Raw genomic sequence first — 22,195 nt, 5'->3', positions numbered from 1 at the left:
ACTCTTGAAAAACATTTTTGTTGTCTGCCACCCGCTTAACTCCCGAAATGTTCCACCACATTGCTAATGCTACTCCTCAAAGTGTTTCTTCTTCTTCTTCTTGATTTTTATTGGTGGTTGGTAAACAACTGAAGGAATCAATACCGCCACCAACTGGTAAAGAGTGTCTGCTAAACTTTTCTCCTTCTTGCATTTAGCAGCAACTCGAGCACATTGCTGCCCCCTATATGTCAAGAGGACAAAAACCACCTTTCCTGTTCAAATTGCCAACCAGCTACAGTGGCGTGTGTGTTGATCAAATCCACTTCAAATATTTACCCACATTTGGCCGGTGGCGAGTGCTAATTTCCACCCCTGATCCAAACTAATAGAAGAATGTCCTGCTTTGTTGAATTTGCTAATAATACTGCTCTAGTTCCACTTTTGAGTAGGAATTTATTTAATATACATGATTGATGTGTTTCATTAGGTACCTGCTGCATTGGATTCTGTTTTTGTTTCTGTTGTAAAGCGCTTTGGATCGCCTTGTTGCTGAAAAGTGCTATATAAAAAAACCTCATTTTACTTCACTAATATAAATATTTTACACATGCACAGGGAGAACATAAAAACTCCAGGCAGAAAGGCCCCAGTCAGGAGTTGAACCTGCAACCTTCTTGCTGTAAGGCAACAGCCCTAATCAACTCACCATACAGCGATCTAAAATACCCAAATATTAGAACATAGCAAAAAATAGATTGTCCAGTGAAAATGGGGGGAGATCTGATAGCATATAAAAGGCTTTTGTTCTGTCTTTTTGTTACTTTCTTTTGGGGGAGGCAAAAACTGTTACATAAAATTTTTTTGCAGAACACATCAGTATTAAGTTTTTAAGTTTTTAAACTGACCATTTACAACAAACTTTAAAATAACAACAGTCTTTAATTAGTTTCCTAAATTTAGAGATGGTACACACAAAATCATTTTGTAATTAACAAGATCTGGAGAAGTTCTTTTTTTAAATCTGTCACATAATCAGTTGTAGTCCCTAGAAACCAAAAAGGTGACAACAAGACTGTTTTTAAAATGGTTTAAAACGTCACATAAATCAACAGGTCATTGAATTTAAAAATGCCTGAAAGGAGCTAGAGCGTGGACTGTCAATTTTAATGCTCACCAGACAAAATTTAAAGCAAAGGGACATTCTTGCCTGAGGCTCTGCGCCTGAGTTTCAGCTGCAGAGTGTCAGATGTTTGAGTTAGAGCACCGAGTAAACCCAAGCAGGGTGTGAAAGTATTGTGAAAGAAATCTGGTGTGTGTAAGGATGAAACATCAAAATGCCTCCTCACATTACCCTCTAGCTGAGGGATCCATTAAGGACAAACTATTTTATCAACTCTACATGGCATAAAGCAAAAATCTGATTATTTCCATGAATTTAGCAATAAAATATTGCACTGAATGTGTGTGCAAAACGAAAAGTAGACATTATTAGTGTGTGTATATATATATATATATATATAATTATGTTCTATTGTTTTTGAAAATATGTTTTGCAAAAGTATTCCTGCATGTGACAATGACTCTAGAAATGTATGTAACACATTTTATTTCAGTTTCAAACTACACCTAAAACTCAGCAATAGTTATTTTTGTGCCTTTCAACTTAACACAGCAAAACCGATAAATAACATTTAAAACTAGTTTTCTTTTACCTGCCTGACATCCTTAAAAGAGAGAGAGATAGAGGTTTTAAACAAAAATTCTACACAACTTAAAATTTAGCTCAATATGTTTAGAATGTTACTGCTGTTTTTGTTTGCTAAGCAAAACAGAAGCTTAAATTTAAAAAAAAAGATCAGTAAACAGGCTGAAATGAGCAGGACACAAGCTAAAATCAGCTGGATAGTTGTTAAAGCCACAAAGCAGATGTTAAAATAAGAAAAACAATAGCAAACATTATCAAAAAAAAATCCTAAAATTTGCTTAACTGTAGCTAAACAGATGTAAAAGCTAATTTTAGCAAAACTGGCTCTTAAAGATGGAAAACTATAGTTAAAATGAACAAAACTGTAACTAAAAGCAGCCAAAGTAGATGCTAATATTAGTAAAACTGTGGTTAAAGTATCAAAGCATATATTAAATACAACATTAACTAAACAGTATGTAAAATTAGCAAAACTGTAGCTAGCATGAGACTGGTAGAGAGTGAAGCACTTCTTGTAATGGCACCCGGTGTGATATCACGTTTGTCATTTTTACCAACCGACTCTATAATTCATTTACAATAACCACAACAGATGACATTTCTGCTAATAGATTATCTAGCATTTTTAAAACTTAGCTGCCCTTCAAATTTAATGTTTCTAATTTGACTAATTTCAGGGAATGTTGAGGCATCTTTTTGAATCTACTATGTAATTGATCATGTACACTATCTGTTTCTCTCTCATGCTCTTACATCACTGATAATCCAATCTGCTAATCAATGCAGAAGCTTTCAGCTAGACGTTGCTTATCCTCCAGCTTGTAATAAAATGAACAGATTAAGTTTTATCAGGGGGAAATTACATTAGTGACACAAAAATATGACTAAAAACTACAGAAACTGAGGTGTTTATTAAGGTTCAAATGTTCTAAGTCAATTAATTTTTTAATCACCTCTGTCAGCCATAACCAAAGACATGTCCAAGTTAATTATTGTAAAACTGCTTTATTTGCACACTTGTGTATTGTATTACCATGTTTCACACAAATAATGAGCCGTGCCTAACAGCTCAAAGATGGATGGAAAAAGGACCACTGCTGCTGATACTTGTGGTTCAGTATCCATTTTGTTTAAAACAGATTCAGGCTTTAGAAAAATTGCCTGAGGAAAAAAGCACTGGAATCCATCAGTATGAATCATCCAGCCACACTGACACTTTTTAAAGGACATCAGTATAAATGCAGAATAAAAGAAACTTTCTAGCTCAAATAAAAATAATGTGAGTGGATACGTTCAGCAACAGTAATTATCAATTTGACAGAGAGTTCATGCTCTGTGTAAACAGTTTTTTGGTGCAAAGACTGCAGGTAATGGCTTTTATTAATGAAAATATGTGCATGTGTGTGTGATGTGTGTATTATTCAGATAAATAGGGACCGTCACGCACTATATGCCTCGGGCAGTGTTGTATTTTTTAACACTACCAGATTTTCTGAACTAAAGATGATTTTTCTGATTTGTACAGAGATGCTGGCATCAATATCAGTTTATCATTCTATATTCACCCACACTGACATTAGTAGTTTATAGCTAAACAGCAAATCTAAGGTTTAATACAGTCTTATGTATGTTACAGACAGATTTAATTAAAGACCTAGCATTCCTTGAACAAGTGCATATTGCTCACCACCTTCCATGTCAAAGTTTTAAACTAGGATAATCTTATAGTGAGAAATGATGAAGCTGTAGCCATTTTGGTCAAAATCGTAAATGACTATGTCCAATCTCATGTGATATTGTAAGATTTTGCAAAATATGATAGCACTTGAAGAATTGTTGAGGATGACTCTTAGCCATAACCCCACCCAACTTTAACTCGGTATTTGTAAAACTGACTGAGTTCCACCCATTTTTGTGTTAGCTAAGGTCAATTTGCTATGGTGGCCATCTTAAATTTCATTATTACAATCTATCCACTAGTTCATGAGATCTTTTGCAAATATTACTGACAAATGAACACACATGTACATACATTATCAGCTCTTGCCTTTGGTGGTGGAGCATTGGCAGATGAATTCATTGAAACAACTAAAGAATTCATGATCGGGTAGTAAAACCTGAATGATAACGAAAAGCTGCTCTTTTCTTCATTGCTTAATCAAATCCTTCCAACACAGGGCCCTGCAGTACTAATTTTTATTAAAAGTCAATGCAGAGACATGCTGTAGGTGCTTTTTTATGACCTGAATGATCTGTGTGTGTGGATCTGACGAGGTGGTCTTAAAGCAAATATAAAACTGAAAATCCAAACTTCAGTTGTGGAAAGTCAAACCAGGATTACTAACAACCCGAAGAAATTCACCCTGTTGTGAACATGTCTTCTGTTTATGCTTCTGAATCACCATTGACCCTGCGCTCGGTGCTCTGTGTTCTGAAACTGAGGTAACTGATTGCCTGCAGACAAAAATCAATGTGACTCAGGCTGCAGAGGCACAAAACAAACAAATGCAATTCATTTGCATGCAAGTTCCTCAAAGACTGTTTTGCAGGAAATAAATAAACAAATTAATAAAACAAGGTTCAAAAGCAACATTTATGCATGAAGGATCAACCTTGCTTTTCCTCAAAAATCCATTTTGTAAAGTCAATAAACAGTAATTTGTTGTTCAAGATGTGAGACTAATAGAGCAATTAGTAAACTAAAAGCTAAAGGCATTTAATTTTAAATAGCTTCACTGCAAATTATTCAATGTTTTTTCTACATTTTATTATGTTATTGTTTAATTTTGACAAAAGGGAAATGAAAGTTTAGATCTGTTCCTTATGTGACCTAATATTGTAGGCCCAATAACAAAAGCAGGTGAAGGCTAAAGGGAAAACACTGATCAAGTTTTTGCTTGTGTGCGTGTTTTTTTGTCTGTGTGCAAAATATCTTGTGAACCAATGGATAGATTTAATGAAACTTTCAGAAAGTAGTCATTGGTTGTACATCTACAGCTCATTACCTTTTGGAGTTAATTCAATTCAAGGTGGCCACCACAGCTAATCAACATTAGCCAAGAAAAAAATGGCTATACATTTGTCAATTTGACACATTTAGCTAGAATTTGAAAACTTAGTAGTAGCTGAGAGGCATCCCAACACATAGTCTGAGCACTAATGCATCTCACAGTATTACATGAGACTGTGCATAATGTTATTTAAAGTTTTGACAGAAATTGATGCAGCACTGTCATTTTTCAACAGAAGATCTGAGGCATTGCCACACTGGAACATTTTCTTTTCTCTTTCCAACACAGTCTTTTGTTGTTTTTAATTATATACTTTTGAACATGGCACATACAGCAGGACCGAGAGTGTTGACTGAGAGTCATGTCAGTCCAAATACATGGACATATGGGGTGCTTTTCAGGGATAAGATCCAGCAAGGGACATCGAGAGGGAAGGGTTTTCCTCACATTGTTCAAAGCAAATCAGGGTACATTCTTTACATGCAAGTTTCAAACTTTTAAAAATATTCCCATTTCTTACAATATATACAAATATATAATTGATGAATATTCTAATTATTTCTTGAACCTTTGTTTTGAGTGTTAACAGTTTAACAGAGTGATATTAACCATTTTGGCCATAAATTGTTCAGTGCAATATCAAAATGTCTTTGCTCTGCTCTATTCAAAGCAATGTTATTGTTTATCTTGTCTGTTTATTGAACTAATGCATCATTTGGCAGTTTTGCTGTAGCTGAAAAACTATAATCTGCAGAACAAACACAAGCATGTAATCTGTTATTATTCTTGTTCCTTTTTGATGTGTCTGTCACACATGGAGTTGTAGGTTAGGTTACATCATGACATGGTTTTCAAAAGGTTGCGTTTCGGCTATCCACAAGAAAACAAGAACCTGAACCTATTTTGGAAAAATACCATTCAGGAGCTCCCAAAACACCATTGTCATGTGTATGCAAGGTTTAAACAATAAAAAACTTTTACGTATTCACAAAAATCTTTCCCATGTGGATGAAGCCTTGATCTAAAACTCTGGCATGAAACGCAGTGGATGATATGCATTCCTTCAAGTTACCCTTATCTTTTAATCTGTTACTGATCATCCCTTCTGCACACTTAGTTTTGTGTTGAGCTGTACTTCAGTCAGGTTTTATTGGTTATATAGGATGTTTGGGTTTGATATCATTAAGAAAAAGATCTTTCAGTTTGTAATATTTGCTTGCCTCCTCCTTTTTAGTATTGCATTTAGATCCTTCATATTATGTGAAGTGCACTGTGCCCTTTTGTTCCATAACTTTGTTTTGGCTGCCATCAGTGGAGTTTGTCTTTTTTTTTATTTGTTCATGATCATGTTTTATTGAAGCAAAACCTTGCAGGTTCTCTTTTAAGATGTTTATTGTCCTTCAATACAAACTCTACATTTAAGAAGGGCCAGCATGTCCTCTGTAATACTTTAGTTGAGTCATAAAAGTACTCATGCCAACTTTGTTGAAGAAAAAACACTGGAGGACTTGTATAATATGAATGAAGCATGTTTCTACATAAAAGCTGAATATGTTTTTGTATCTCATGGCAGCAGGTGTCAGAGGCAGGGTGCCATGGGTGGACAAAGTTTGCCCTGAGATGCTGAAGGCTCTGGACGTTGTGGGGCTGTCATGGTTGACATGTCTCTTCAATGTCACATGGAGGATGGGGACATCACCTGCAGAGTGGCAGACAGCGGTGTTGGTTCCCGTTTTTGAAAAGGCAGACCAGAGGTTTGGAGGAGAAATTATCAGCGAAATTACTAGACCAAACTTAATTCTAACTTTTGGGTCACAAGAAAGATCACCATCTGAATAAAAGAGAGTCACCCTGTCAGGAGATGAGTTCAGCTCCTAATAGTGATACCAGGCAGGAATGGATCGGCCAAAAATCAGAGGTTTGGCACTTCTTGGCTTGGCTGTAGATGAAGCAGAAGCCTTCTTCTTCTGCTCTTCTGCTCTGGTTTGGCAGTATGCTGTTAGTTGCTCCCCAGATGATTAAGTCAGGGGAGATCCTAATGTTCAGAGTCTGGACAATAGTTATTTGGTTTGTCTACATGTCAGGTGGTTTGGTGTCTTCTATCCGGTTTGGCATAGGACAGGTGCTTTCCCAAGTGTTGAAACTAGCTAAGAAGGTTCTGACAGTTTTCTATTCTAACTGACTAAGCCTGACTTAATGATCTAGTTAGACTGGACAGTATGGCTAAAACTTTAATATTTACAAACAACGTAGCGAGTTGCAAAAGATTGAAAATGAAGACAAAACTAACTAAGAGATACAAACTTAAAGTGTGCAAGACAAGAGTAACTTAGAGCAAAAACAAGACTAAGTTGATTTTGTGCCAAGCATGCAGTTTTGAGCTGGTCATAAGGGCATGTTTTGGGCAGTCACTCAGATCTTTACCAATCAAGTGTACAAGTGTATTTGTCCAAGGGCAGCAAGTTTTGACCTCCTGCAAATCCATTCGGAAGACATATTTCTGAAGACTTCTTAGAAAAGTTTGACTTAAAGGTAGATTAGGAAGATTATCTACTGTTTAGTTGGATTGCTAGATGGTGTCTTTATGAATATGCTTTTTTAAAAATCTAAATATTGACAGAAATCAATATTTTCACTTTCCCTGCACTGCTTCCTGTGCACATTATGACTCATTTTGCCAGGACAGGTCACAATTTTAGACTGAGTCACAACTAAATCTATTTATGAAAATTAATCAAACGGAAGTATGAAGCACTTACATTCAAACTACAATTTCTGGCTGAAGTTAAAATAAATATGCAGAAAATGCTATGAGAAACCTTTTGTGGACCTATATAAATGGTTCACATATCCAGCTGCGTTTGTCTGTATCTCTTTCCTGTCCTCTCAAACCCCAACCGGTCGAAGCAGATGGTCGCTCATCCTGAGCCTGCTTCTGCTGCTCAGGATGGGAGACTGCGACGAAGTGAAGATTTAACGCAATCTGCTGGCTTCCTTAGACAGATAACATTTGCTAATTGGCTTTTTATAATGTATGTAAATGTTTTTGTACAGTGCCCTGATATGACTTTTGTTATGAAAATTTAATTGAATCAACATCTGTAAAAATGACTATGTTATAGCGTTTTTTTGTGTTTTTAAACGGCCATTTGGTTTTGGCAGTCATCTTGAACAGGGTTGATTCCAAAAGTTATTCAGTCCTAGATGTACACTCAATGATTATTTTCTGTAAGTTTCTTTAAACTTCATCCAGTAAATCATGTGTTCGTCACAGACACACAAATATACACAGACAATCAGAGTTCACACTACTCCCTCATACATCTAACTGGCCAAGTTACCATGAGATGCCTGATGCTAATAAGGTGGGTATCCTGCTGAAAAACTTCCCATGGTTTGTGTCAGTAGGCATTTTCACGAAACATTACAGTGAAATGGTCACAAGTAGCAGACTGTCTTTGAAGCACAAAGTTACATTTATGTTGCAGTTTGATCGTTTGTTTACATGACAACAGTGGACGGATTATATGACATTGGAACTTTTTGAACCCAGGTCTCAGAGAGGAACTTTTAACCCCTCCCTCCTTCATTTGCATTTAAAAGGAAGCAACAACATGTGAAATTACACATGCGCACCACAGACGGCTGCAGTCAATAGCTGCATTATTGGACATGCAGGAGTGGATCAACAACAATAATATTGGCGGACAGCAGAGTGCTTATGTTACTCATCCTTTTTAACACGTAACAGCAACCCAACCTTACTGTAAGTCCAAACAAGTCTGTGTATTCACCATAAAAATAACTTGATGTCTATTCTGTAGCTGAAGAGAAGTCCTAGACAAAAAAGTTATTTGCTGAAAAAACTGGCACAAAAACCGATGTCTTGCTTCCATAAATCCTGGAAGTTGCTGATGAGATTGTAGCAAAGAAGGGAGAAAGTTGCTCCTACCTTGTAGACCAAGCCACAAAAGTAGTGAATTAAGATCCAAACCAGGTTTTGCTGATAAAAGCAGAAAACCAAAAGCAATTTCTGAGTTTTCAGAATTTGTTTGAGGAGCAGATCTGGTAGCAGATGTCTGGTCAAATTTATTCTGAGGTTCAGAATTAAAAAAAAATAAAATAAAGTTTTCATGTCTTTACATTATTGTGTCCCCAGATTCACATACAGACATATTGAGAGATAAAAGAAAGGACCTTGGGCCTACATTGGAACACAGTGAAGCTAATACAGATATCGTGTCAGAAGGGCTTCAGGGATAAAAGTTAGAAGGAGAGGAGACCAAAAAAAATCAATAAGGATGAGAAAGATTCAGGGGGATTTAAAGAAATAAAGTGAAAGGCATACAGCAGTAATATAAAAAGAACTTTTCAACAAATTGATGGACATGCAATGAAGAAATCTGCTCAGAAGCCAGCCAGGTGTCCTGCTCAGTTGACTGCCAGTAAGAGTGGAATACAGTTAATCAAAGATACATAATTCCTCTCTCATGAGCAAAAAATATTGTTTTAAATGCCAAAACATTATTAAAGCTACAGTATAAAAATATTTCTCCCCAGTACAATTTGTAATGACTTGAAAAGGTAACAACAAGTTCATTAAAGAAACTTGTGCCATTCACAGAAAAAAGGTAAACATGTACATCAATCAAATGACTGAATGAATATCTGATGTTAATATTCACTTTCATTCAAATAAAAACACAATCTGTGACAACAATAAATTAACTTTACTGTTTTCTGACTTACAGATGATAATTTATTTTACTATCTATTATCTGAAATTATCAGAAAATAAGCATTAGAAGTAGATCTACAACTGATTAACTTTTGAAGTTAAGCTAAAACAAGATGGTCACCACAATAAACTGACCTTGGCAAACACAAACACATGTCTATAAGTGAAATAATTTAATAGATATTGAGCTACAGTTTGGTATGGTAGTAGCTGAGGCTCATGCCCAACATTTTCTCTGAGCTGTAGCAGATCACACAACAATGGGTTTAACACTATGGCATTCAAGGCAGCAGGCCCTGGGCGATATGCATTCCTTAAAGGAATGCTCTTTCCTTTTTGCCCATGTCTATGTGTGTGCATGTAAGTGTTTGTTAGCAAAATATGTCATGAACTAATGGATGAATGTTAACTATAACCACAACAAATTTTACCTTAATATCTGTAAGGTTGTAGCCATTTTTGTGTTTCTAAGGCCATCTTGAATGGCCACCACAGCCTACTGACCACAAGTTTTGTCCAAATGTGTACCCAATGATTGCTCTCTGCCAGATGTAGATCCATTCAGTTATTCATAAGATATATTGCTATCAAACAGATAGAGTTGATTCCAAATGTTACTTGTAGTTTTGAACACAGATCTCATACAATTAGTTCACATTCCGAGTGTAAGGTAGGGATTAATCTCAGCTATCACATTCAATTTTAAGTCAATGTCTGTCAAATTGGCTGAGTTATAGTCATTTATGCATTTGTTAAGTTCTCGAATTGGGTTGACTACAAAAGATAATCAGTTGTAGACATGCCTTCAAAGATTTTTTTCTGAAAGTGGAAAAAAAATCCATCCAGTGGTTCATGAGATATTTTGCTAATGGTACAGTCTAACAAAGACATACACATTTAGCAAGAACATTATTGCTCTGCCTTTGCCTTCAGGCAATAATGACTTTTAAACTGGCTCTAAATAGCTCCTTTTAGAGTCAAATTTAAGCTCTCACACTTTTGGGTTCAGGCACTAAAGAAAGAAAAGATTGACTGCAATCATGTCTCCTGCACAAGAAAAAAAAGTGGCTGCATAAGAAAAAAATAAATGTTCTTTTGTGATATTGCATTTTAATTATTTTATGTCACAATGCCTTCTTTTTTTCCTGTTTGTGTCCAAAGTACTGTAAACGCCCCTCCACATCTTGCCGGGGAAGTGTTTGTGAGTCCAACTTTGCACGTTGCAGCATCACTACCACTCCATCCAGCAGCTCCAGAGGCACAGCATGTAAACTGCACAGGTATGGCACCTAACTGCACACGGATATTTGTGTCATTTTTTTGCACAAATGGGTCTTTCTTCCCTGCAGGAAGAAATGCAGATTATACCAACAATGGGCAACTTCTGCATACCTTCCTGCAATCAGCATGAACTCAGTTAGAGGGAAATTGAATTATACACATTACAGTGCAGCCAAAGCTAATTGCAGATTTCAGAAGAATCATAGTAATTACAATTAAAGCTATAAACACGTTAACAAGCATATCTATAACCGTCCATGCGGCAGAGATGGAACAGAGATAAAATGGGAATGAGCCTGCACAGACATGTAGGTGATAAAAAGCTTTGGCTCACACTGCTGTCTTTGTCTTCAGTGTGACCAAAACCATCACATGCAAGTGTCTGTTTTTGACAGAATTTGGATCTTGTGTTAAAGCTCAATTCTTGGTTACTATATGAACAGCCATAAGGAGGGAGGAAGTTCCTGCAAGTCAAGTTCCTACATTTAAACTATCTGCCTACATTCTGTTATAAAAGTTTTCTTTCCAAACTTCTGCTGAAATGAGACAACAGAGCTGTGTCATATCTCCTTTTAACATGCTGAGGACTCCAGTAGTATCACTTTTCTACTTGCAAGTTTGTTCTCCACACTGCTTGTCTTATTAGATGAAAATGTTAAAATCAACATAAATCTACTCAACGTGCTAACAGGGTTTTTTGGGGGGTGGGGGATGAAAATTTTAAACAAGTGAACTAGACGGAGACCTTTTTTAATTTATTTACTTTCACATCCCTTTACTTTGGATATGTTCAATTATGTTTAGGTAAAATCTTTCATGGTTAGCTTTAGGTACAATCTTCCTTGGTTTTGTTTAGGGACAATATGTCTCAGTTACACTACAACACAATCTTTCTTTTTTAGGTATGTTTACGTTTGTTTTTCTTGGTTATAATAATGTCAAAATGTTCTTAGCTATGTTCAGACACAATTTTTTGGTAAGGTTTTTTTTTTTTTTAACACTAAGCACATTTCTACATTTTGAAACAAACTTTATTGTCAAGGCTATCATGTTGATTGGCCTCTTGTTCTGAGTCTGGTGTTATTATGTACATCATATTAGTCATCAAATCAACACAGAGCAAAGCCTTTACCTTGGTTTACAATGTGACTGATTAATAAAGTAAATCCAATCTCCTAGTTTTGATTTTTAAAAGGAAAATAAATAGTTATAGCACCAACAAGTAACCTGGAAATTGTTGATGCTCTCAGGGCATAAGGAACAACTTCACAATCTTTATAACGTTTCAGAGTAGTTTAACTCTTTTGACATTTGTAGTAATTATAACTTTGTTTACTGGGTCATATTTAGTTCCTGCTTTAGTTTTTGTCTTAGCTTAATACAGACTCAGTGGATGTGACTGGTCCATACCTAATTGTGCAAGCAAGACATGTAAAATATGTCTGTAAATTTGCTGTTTTAAAAACAAATAATAATGTAAAATAAAATGTTTTTTTAGTTTGCTTTTAGAGGGTATTTTTCTGTTTCACTTCAATTAAATTAGGGACATTTACAGACCAGACTGTTAGCAAACTCATTTCTTTCTTTCTGAAATTGTTCAGCAAGCAGCTGCAACTTAACAGCCATTGTTTTCAAGACAAACCAGGAACCAAATCCATTCAAACAGCTCTCTTTCCAAACACTTGTTTAAATTTTGAATAAACTACTGCTAAATGGCTTTTCTACATTTCCCCTGATTTCACAACAACTCTGTGTAATATTGTTGATTTTGCCATTACTTGCTGGCAGTCGGCTGCTCTTAAAATACAGCAAATCCCATCTGCAGTGGACAATCAGGATTTATTTGCCTGCAGTGACATTATCTTTTGCAAAGACACACTATTGTCTGCACCACAGAGTGTTGGGAATTTACAGCTGAGAACAGCCACAAAATATGAGCAACATTATTTTTGTCTGTTGTGGAAAATATCTCATTTATAGTCAGAAATGAAAAACTCAGCCAGCGGTGTTAAGAGCCTGACTGTAAGCTTTCTGTTGTTAGGGCTAAGAAGCCCATTTTGGAAGCAAATCCAGCCTTCAAAACACCAGATTTAAATATGAATGAAGGTCTGAAGTGGTGTTTTGTGCAAAAATTAAAGCTAAAGTCAAAATATAATAGCAGCATGAAGAGGGAATGTTCTACGACAGTAAAATAGTAAAGTCCACATGTTCTCATATATTCTGGCTCTGATGTGTATTTTAATGGCATACTGCAGTGCAACTGGTTCATCTGAGTTCAATAAATAAAATGTTTTGTTTTTGATCATTTTAATGATCTAAAATTTTAATTAATAACATTTCTGAACTTTGATACATGTTTTTTCTAGAAATCTCTTTGAAAACGTTGAAGCTAAAGTAGAATTTTGATGTGAATAGCTTATCAGTTTCCTAAGGGTATTTTTATTTATTTTTTTATTATCCACGTCAGGGTGTGTATGTGTCTGTCTGTTAGCAAAATATCTCATAAGCCACTGGATGGATTTTAATGAAACCTTTAGGAAATAATAACTGGATATACACCTATAAGTGATTAATTTTTAGAACCAACCCAATTCAAGACGGCCATCACAATTGTGTACCCTGTATTGGTCCATTGTGGTGAAGAAAGAGCTGAACCAACTCATGACCCGACTCTGTAATAAGCGACAGATAATAGACGGATGAATGGATGATTGCATTTTTGTCTGTTGCTGAAAAAAGAATTTCCTAGCATGGAAAAATTAAAGTAAGTCAGTCTGTCTGTTTGTCTGTCTAAAAGTAGCAGATTAGTAGCTAAAAACTAAAGTAGCATAAGAAGACAAAATTAGAGCAGATTTCAAGGAAAATAATGTTCTTGAAGTAATTAAAGGGATCTTGGTGTATTTCTATGGGAAAAATACTGTAAAGTAAATATAGTCAAATATTTTTAAAAAGTTTAAATGTTACAAAAACCAAAAGTCGTATCATCCATCTCCCTAAAGAGTTGAATGTAGTGATATATGACTGGCTAAAATAGTTGGCAGAAGTAGTTCGTAGCCCAAGAAAAGTACAGAGAAATAAAATCAGAAAAACAAATGTGGATGCTGACTCAGCGCTGAGTCAATCTTCAAGCTGGATCTGTGTTCTCTTCTAAATGAATCCAACTTTTACTCTGAAGCTACAGTGTCATTACCAGTTCTTGGTGCTGGATTTATCACTGCGGTGACAACGTAGGGTGTTTTAACAGACAGGTGTGAAAAAAAGGCTGACATTTTTACAGCTTACAAAGGGAGAAGCTGCCTGTTTCTGTGAAAGTGACTCATATTTTTCATTTCACGTAAATCTTTGTTACAGACTTTAAAAAGATAACTAAATCTATAAACACTGAGAATAAAATAAAATTGGCTCAGAGACATATTTTAAAAGCTCGAATTAAGTCAAAAGAGCAAACAAACATTCAGAATTATTGTGATATAAATAAATAAACACTTTTTTTTAAAATTGTCTTTCCTCTTTAAAAGTGGCTTCTTGACTCACAGCCCTGATCAGAAAAGGAGGTCAGCCCATTGGTCAGCTCCTCGCAGGACCCCGCCTATACCCAGAGGAAGGTTAACCCCCATTGGAGGTTCAAAGTATTCAGGCCCCGCCTACCAACACCTTCAGGAGGTGGACCCATCTGAGAAGGAGGCAGAAGCACAAAAAGGGTGAGAAAATACTGAGGGCAAAGATTGTATTCAAATGAGTTCTGTCTCAATCTTTATTACAAGCCACTGAAAGAAAAAGGTGTGTGTGTGTGCATGTGTGTGATTCAAGATGGCTGCCACAGCCAACTCACTTTAAATGATATTTTTCCATTAAGTATTTGAAGTCAAATTGGAAAATGTTGTTTTGCTTTTATTAAAACTTTCGCAAAATAATCATTGCAACAAAATAACTTCTGCAACTGATTAACATTTGGAGTTAATCCAATTAAAAATGTCCATTACACTAAATTGACCTTTGAAAACACAAAAAATGGTTATAAATCAGCCAATTTTACAGATATTGTGCTAAAATTGGGTGTTGTTATTGATGGAAGTTATTCATAACACATACTTCAACAATTAACAACAAATATACACTTTCTCTCATGGCACCTACTCCTAAGAAACAAGTAAAAAAAATAAAAAAATATTATTATTATTATTATTATGCATGTTATGTGTCATTTACAGCACTATATTAAAAAAATGTAAATAAAAACATATATGTTGTTGTGATTATCAAACTTTTCTAATTATTTACCACTTCAGAAAATAACTGTTCAAGAACCAATGTACTGAAAAAATGTAAATCAGGACTAGTCCACATCTAAATAATTAAATAACAACAAACAATGAGGTCTAAATCAGACCTAAACAATAATATTCAACAACTGTGAACAACCTTGATTTTGGTCAAACATCCGTTCTAGAGAAGTTTCTGAACTTAAGCTTGGACAAATGCAGCTTCCAGAGCTTCCATGTCTAAAGACCTGCGGATATTCTGTTTGATTGAAATCGGTTCCAGTCCTCTGAGCCTCTCTTGTGACATGGATGATCTCAGATATGATTTTATCAGTTTTAAAGCCGAGAAGTTCCTTTCTCCTGATGGAACAGTGACTGGAACTGTAAGGAGGAAACGCAGTGCTATGCTGAGATCACAGTATAAATCTAGAAGCTGCTCAGTGTAAATGTAATTTAGCATGTCTTGTGGACATAAACATAATCAGGAAAGGTGTGGATGGCTGAACTGTCAGTTTTTTTGTTTTAACAAGATTAGCACACAAATTAACATTAAATTCAGGCTTTTATCAAGTCATGGTGCTAAGGCTCACAGTTGAGAGGAGTTGATTTACCACTGTCTCATTTTTGTTTTTCATTTTCTTCCTTCTTTCATTGCCATTTTGAAAGTCCTGAAGAGTAGGTGTGCTTCATTTTTTAAAATTCACCGCTAGCTATTGTGTGGCTGTCTGCATTTTTCTGACAGCCAATAGGCTGTCATTGGGCGCCTTTCATTTAGGGGGAAAGCGCGAGTATGACGGCCATTTCAATGCCATTGCATTTAACCACTTCAGTAGTGCCACGGAGGAACCTCTCTAGAAAGGGGCCTTTCAGGGTGATCAAATTGTGAGGCTGTATAATGTACTTTACTGGTTTGTTTTCATCAGTTGTAACACTGTCCGCTATCACAGGTTTTTTTATTAACACCTGTACCATCCTCAGGGCCACATTCAGCTAGGCAGGACCCTAGGCAATTGCTTCCCTTGACTACCGTATTGTGACAGCTCTGGAAATAGAAGATCTATAAATGCACATACACTTACATACACATTACATACATGCAAATGTACGCACATATCAAAACATGTCACTGTGGTGCTTAGTTCATAATGATGTGACATCTTGTTCCTTTAACATAGCACAGAAAGGGATTCCAGGTTATTTCAAATGATACAGCATTACCAGCCAAAGTCTGATTGATTTTTTCCCAGAGAAAATAAGGAAAATAAAGGACCTCTCAAATCCAGATTGTAAAAATAGGTGGAGCTGCGGATTTCCAGTTTAGCAGTATTTGCCTCCTGGCAAACAAAGCTGTGAAAGCTTTTAAAGATGAAATGAAAAAGAAAAGTGTTTTGAAGCTAACATGAATCAAAAGAAAGTCATAAAAGGTTCTTCTTTTGAGAGTCTTGCATTTAAAAAAAATTCACACAAATTTTAAATTAATAAACACAGAAGTGAATAGCATCCATCCATTCAACCACTGCGTGAATACAAGCGTCTAAAAATGTTTCAGTGAATTGCAATTAATTGTGCAAACTGACCTGAAATTGCAACGGGTGTTTCATTCTCCAGCTTCCCAAAGGACAAGAAAGTTCAATGGATGCGGTTAGTTAAGCTCTGGCGTGAAAAGTACAACCCAAAGGGGGATGACTGTGCAGTGAACATTTTTTAAGAAGAGCACCTGAAGTACAAACCTTTCTTATTCCAAGAATTTTTGCCGGGAGCCGTCCCAACTATTTTAATTACAAAAAGAGGCAGACACAGAGGTTGTCGCCACAGAGAACGACAAGGAGCCAACCACAAGTGTGAACGCGCATGTATGTTAGAGGTATGTAGGTATGTAGACCTGATGATGATAAGATCATTTTGTGATTCAGTGAAATTTGCTCTTGACAAACAAATATAGTGATAGTGCATTGATTTGGAGACTCAACATCCAGAACTCTAATGTTGAGAAAGTAATGGAGCCAATAGCTCTATTACTTTCTGAGCCAGTGAGTTATTTGCACAAGTGGCAATGCAAGAAAAGTAAAAATATTGATTTTTAATGTAAATGAGATTAGTGAAAAATCGCATCCGTAAAGACACCATCTAGAAATCAAAATAACTAAAATAGCATATAATCTTCCTAAATTACCTTTAAATCAAAGTGTTTTAACAAATATGTCTTCAGAAATAAGCCTTTTAGTTTTCTTTGAAACTGACCATTTTGAAGCGCTGGTAGACTCTTTAAAACATGATGTGTGACATCATTGGATCATTTTGAGTCTGTCTCCCCTACAGTTTTTAACACACTAGAAGGATCTGAAAGGTAATTTTTTTTTTTTTTTTTTTTATTTAACCTTTCTTTAATTAGGAAGATCCCATATTTAAAAATACAGAATAAACTGCTTCTCACATTGAGGGGAGAGGTTGCAGAAACACTTCAAAATCAGAGAGGTTATGAAGACCCAGAAATTCTGGGGAATACAGAACAAGCTTGAAAGTATCTAAAAAAAAAGCTTCCGGTAAATGCACATCAGGTAGGATGTGTTTGGTGGGAGTGTGAATATAAATGTTATTTCTTCAGACTTAAAAACAAATTTACCAGGGCTTGTTGAGGAGGACCATGACTCCATACCTTGGAACTACATTTACCTAATAGGCAGGATGCTAATGAGGAGATGCTGCTGCACATTAAAGTAATTATGGGTGACTTATGAGCTGAAACCAGAGATGGTTAAGGAGGAAGTTGCATTTGCTCTCAACTGGAAGAAAAAGTCAATCAGAGAAGTGGGACTATTTCTGATCTTGAGAGCACAGCTAAAGAGCATAGCTAACTAGCATGTAAGATAATATGGTAAAGCTCTATGTCAGTGGACCCTTGGAGCAAGAAATGTGAGCATTTAGAGGCATGATCTAGGTAGAATAATATTCGGTTTAAGGGCCTGCCGAGGGCCTCAGAAGGTCCATATGACCTACATAGTTTGTGGCCAAGTTTCGTAACCCTCCTGAAGCCCTCAAAAGAGAGAGAGGTAGAGAAGCCCTAGTAACTGACCCGAAGGCCATTAGGGAGTTCAGAAATTGTTGGGGCTTAAAGAGAAACCCAACCTAGACAGGGCCCTCATACATTACATGTTAAACAAAGACTAGCTATAAAGATGGATGGTGGTTGCAATAACCAATGGTCATTAGATTGACACAGTTTCAGACCAGGAATACTACGTTGCTCTTTGCTGGAGAGGCTTTCCTCCTGTTGCATAACCAGAAAAGTGTGTACATTTTCCCAAATTTCACACCAACTCTGGCCAGATGGAGTGAAAAGGGTGTTCCATGGCTGCCCTAATGTTAAATTTGGTTTATGGGACCCGGCTACTCTACATATCACCATGTCAAAATGGCCAGACCTATAAGTTTAAAAATGCAGGCCTAGCTTTGGAGTTGCTTACTCAGGTGATTATGGCATCAATGTTTTAGTTAGCTGGACAATAAGCTCATTAGCCATGCTCTCAAGAACATAGAGTAAATAGTTTCATTCCTAATCGACTCTGATAGTAAAACCCAATTTTGATGATATTTTGAGTTTATAGGTTGTCTATCATTACCTTAATGGTACGTAGCTTCTCAGGGGCTGTGAAGTTTGACATTCCTACACTACACAGTTGCAGAGTTAGAGCACAGGATCACCTGTGACCTTGACATTTGACCTGATCAGCACCAGAATTTAATCACTTGTTCCTTGTACTATGTTTGACATTTCCTGAAAACTTAATAGAAATCAGTTCATAATATTCTGAGTAATCTTGGGAACAGGCAGACAAACTGTCTGCTTGAAATCCTTTAAAAAAATTCCTGAATCCAGATCGTGATCTGGATCACCACCAAAATCTAAGCACTTGTTCCTTGTAGCGTGTTAGTCTGTTCATAACTTTTTGAGTAGTCACAGATAAACAAACAAAACGCTACTGAAAACATAATACCTTCCTTGGTGGAAGTATTAAGACAATACCAGTTTAAAATTCTGGAACAAAATGCGGTTGGTGATATCCATTTCTTCAAGAATAGCTAGTCTTATATTTACTGAGGTTTTTGTGCAAAACTTTAAAAAATAAATTAAACTAGCATTCGATCAAAAAAATGCGTATCGCCTCCTGCCATGCATGCTAAAGTTTAAAATGTCAATCTGTTAGCACTCAGAGTATGTGTGTGGCGTGACTCTCTGCTACTACCACACCAAGTGTTCATTTAATATCAGTAAATTTTATTGTATCCTGGTGTTTACGTAGTGTTTAGCACTTTGAGATTTTTGTTAATGAAAAGTGCGGTATAAATTGGATTTATTATTATTATTATTATTAGTTATCTGCCTTTCATGGCAGCAGAGGATAAAATATTGCTTTAAAAACTTTCCAGAAAAACACAAAGTACATTTGGTCTTTGAAGTGTGGTTAATATAGATTTGTTTCTCAGCATTATTAAATATTGCAGAGTGCTTAAATTAAAAGGATGAAAAAATATTTGTATGCATATGTTGCCTGTTTTACATGTAAGGGCAGCTTTAAAAAATGAGGGACTCATTGAGGTTTTATCCACACACACCCTGCTCTCAGTCTTTATGTCTCTGGTTCTTTTTAATGCTCCAAGTGCTGACTCAATCTCATAAAAAACATTAAATAAAAAATTTACTTACCCACCACAGACAAAGCTTTGGATTTCATTTCAAGAAGGGAAATTTCAAAGCCAATTTGAATGTTTTTAAAGACAAAAAAAATGCACTTTTAACATCCTTTCCTCCTCCTCATGGTTCTGTTTTTCCAATCTGCTGAGCAGTGATAAAAACAAGGTCATTTTGTGTTGCGGTCGGCAGAACTGTGACACAAGCTGAAAGGAAACGCTTAGGCTGCTGCTTTTAAGAACACAGATACCAAGTGCACATCTGCATCTTTCTCCATTGTTTACTTTGATCTCTTGTTACACCTGTATTAAATTATGGTTGTCAGCTTTATTATTGTGGCTTAGCAAGCAGACCATTAATTAAATCATATTATTTAATGGTAACCCAGTAAACCTGCTGAGCAGCCAGGATAAATGCAAAGGATCTGTATATGATGCACAAGGAGAAATGACTTCATTGTGAAATGCATTGTGCTTTGACCCATTTTACTCCGGTAAGTCATGAGTCAGTGCTTTAACCACCTGGACTGGCAAGCTTCACTTCAGGCACCCAGGTGCCTGTCGTCCCAGCTCAGTTTTAAGCTGCACATGTCCTACATTCATGCAAAGAAGAAGTAGATAACAGACATAACTGGGGGGGAACACTGTTAAAGATCATATATCCTGTGCAGTAGGTATCTGTGCTGACTGGCACAGGACCCCAGCACAGTCCCCATGTGCTGAGGTCCTGTGCCAGTCAACTTTCTAAAGTATTTCAGCATTTGTTCAACCAAGTTTCAGTGCTATGGAAAACCTCCTGCCTGGTTTCAGTGCCCAAAAAAGCAATTGCACTGTTCTAAATGACTACAGGCCAATAACACTGACCTCACACATTATAAAGGTCTTAGAGATACCCTCTGCAGTTTGCATACCAGTCTCAACTAAGCATAGATTATACAATTATTTATCTGCTATAGAGAGCATACTATTTTCTATACAGACCCAATACAGCAGTCTGCGTTATGTTCTTCGACTTCTCCGGTGTCTTCTACACAATCCAACTTGGGCTGCTTAAGACAAACTGAAAGACATGCAGATAGATCCTCCACTGAATAAATGGCTCAACAGCTAACTGACACAAAGACCACAGTTTGTGAAACTAAAGAGCTATGTGTCTGAGAGTCTGATTAACAACACTGGTGCTTCCCAGAGAGCTGTACTCCCCCCTTTCCTATTCACTACCTGCACAGTAGGCTTTCAGAACTTCACAGTTATGTCATCTGCAGACATTCTCAGATAACATGGCCATAGTTGAGTGTGTAGAGAATGCCCACGAAGACGAGTATAGAAACCTGATCAACTGTTTCGTGAGATGGTGTGAAGAAAATCACCTCAAGCTGAATGTGACAAAAACAAAAGAGATGGTGGTAGACTTCAGCAGAAATAATCCTCCACCCTCTACTGTGACCATCGGTGGGACCAACATTGAAATGGTCCCCTCCTACAAATACTTTGGTGTACAGCTAGAAAATGAACTGCACTTGTCCATCAACACTAAGGCAGTCTACAAAAAGGGTCTGCGTCAACTTTATTTCTTGGATAGGCTCAGGTCACGTCACCCAACTTTTCTGATGGGTGCTGGGGTGTTAGCATCAAAGTAGAGGATGTCATCAGACTGAATATATTGATCAAAAAGGCAAAGTCTGTTGTCGGCTTGAAAGTTGAAGAGGTGGTTAGAGACAAAATGCTAGCAATCATGAACAGTAACTCCCACCCCACTCAAAGAACCATAGACATTCTTAGGACCTGCATCAGTGACAGACTCATTCATATGATGGCACTGAAGTGCAAACCACATCAATAAATCACCAAACACAACAACAAATTTAAGCTCATAATGACATTAACCTACCGGAAAAGGTAGGTACCAGTGGGACACATGAGGTTATGTGAACGTGTAACTTTGAAGAACGTGATAACAAATTTCTCTCTTGTTATTCTGGCATTTAACAAATAGAAAAATTATGGGGAATCCTCTTTGGCCTCGAACATGAAAGGTTTAGTCTGATTTAATATCAGTGAGAAAAAAAGGTGGTGTCTTTTTACACAGTAAACATCTGGTTTCAACTATATGTTGACTATACGTCATTCTACATTAAGTTAAGTTCCTTAAGTCTCTTTTCACCTGCCCTCAGCTATGTAATTCTCCGGTGTGCGAGCCACACCACCTCACCTGTTCCTTGTCATGTTCCCAGCTGCAACTCATTTTCCTCTCACCCTCTGTCTCTTTTCATTCATTCCTCATTGGTTCATTCCTTTCGGCCATTTTGCTCAGATGTTCATGCCCTTGTGTTTCTCCTCACCACAGTCATGTTCAATGGATTTTTGCTCCTCATTTTTCTCATCTGCTTGTACAGGTGCTGGTCATAAAATTAGAATATCATGAAAAAGTAGATTGATTTCAGTAATTCCATTTAAAAAGTGAAACTTGTATATTATATTCATACATTACATACAAACTCATATATTTCAAATGTTTATTTCGTTT

The 22,195-nt window shown here is 36.4% G+C and overlaps 1 protein-coding gene across 2 annotated transcripts in view; it reads left to right on the top strand.

Annotated features, from left to right (window-relative positions):
* Positions 1-22,195, top strand: part of LOC108245446 (pro-neuregulin-3, membrane-bound isoform) — a 678,932-nt gene that overhangs the window by 646,207 nt on the left and 10,530 nt on the right. Inside the window, exons 7-8 of one of the 2 annotated variants that reach the window (XM_017432366.3) lie at positions 10,598-10,716; positions 14,236-14,418. In XM_017432366.3, coding sequence (XP_017287855.1) covers positions 10,598-10,716; positions 14,236-14,418 — 302 coding nt within the window. The remainder of the gene's footprint in view (positions 1-10,597; positions 10,717-14,235; positions 14,419-22,195) is intronic. The other variant, XM_037973644.1, reaches the window with a different exon arrangement.

This window comes from Kryptolebias marmoratus, linkage group LG22, assembly GCF_001649575.2.
Source record: "Kryptolebias marmoratus isolate JLee-2015 linkage group LG22, ASM164957v2, whole genome shotgun sequence".
In the NCBI taxonomy this organism is placed as follows: Eukaryota; Metazoa; Chordata; class Actinopteri; order Cyprinodontiformes; family Rivulidae; genus Kryptolebias; species Kryptolebias marmoratus.
Note: the sequence above shows the minus strand (reverse complement) of the source record. Positions and strands in the feature narration are given on the sequence as shown.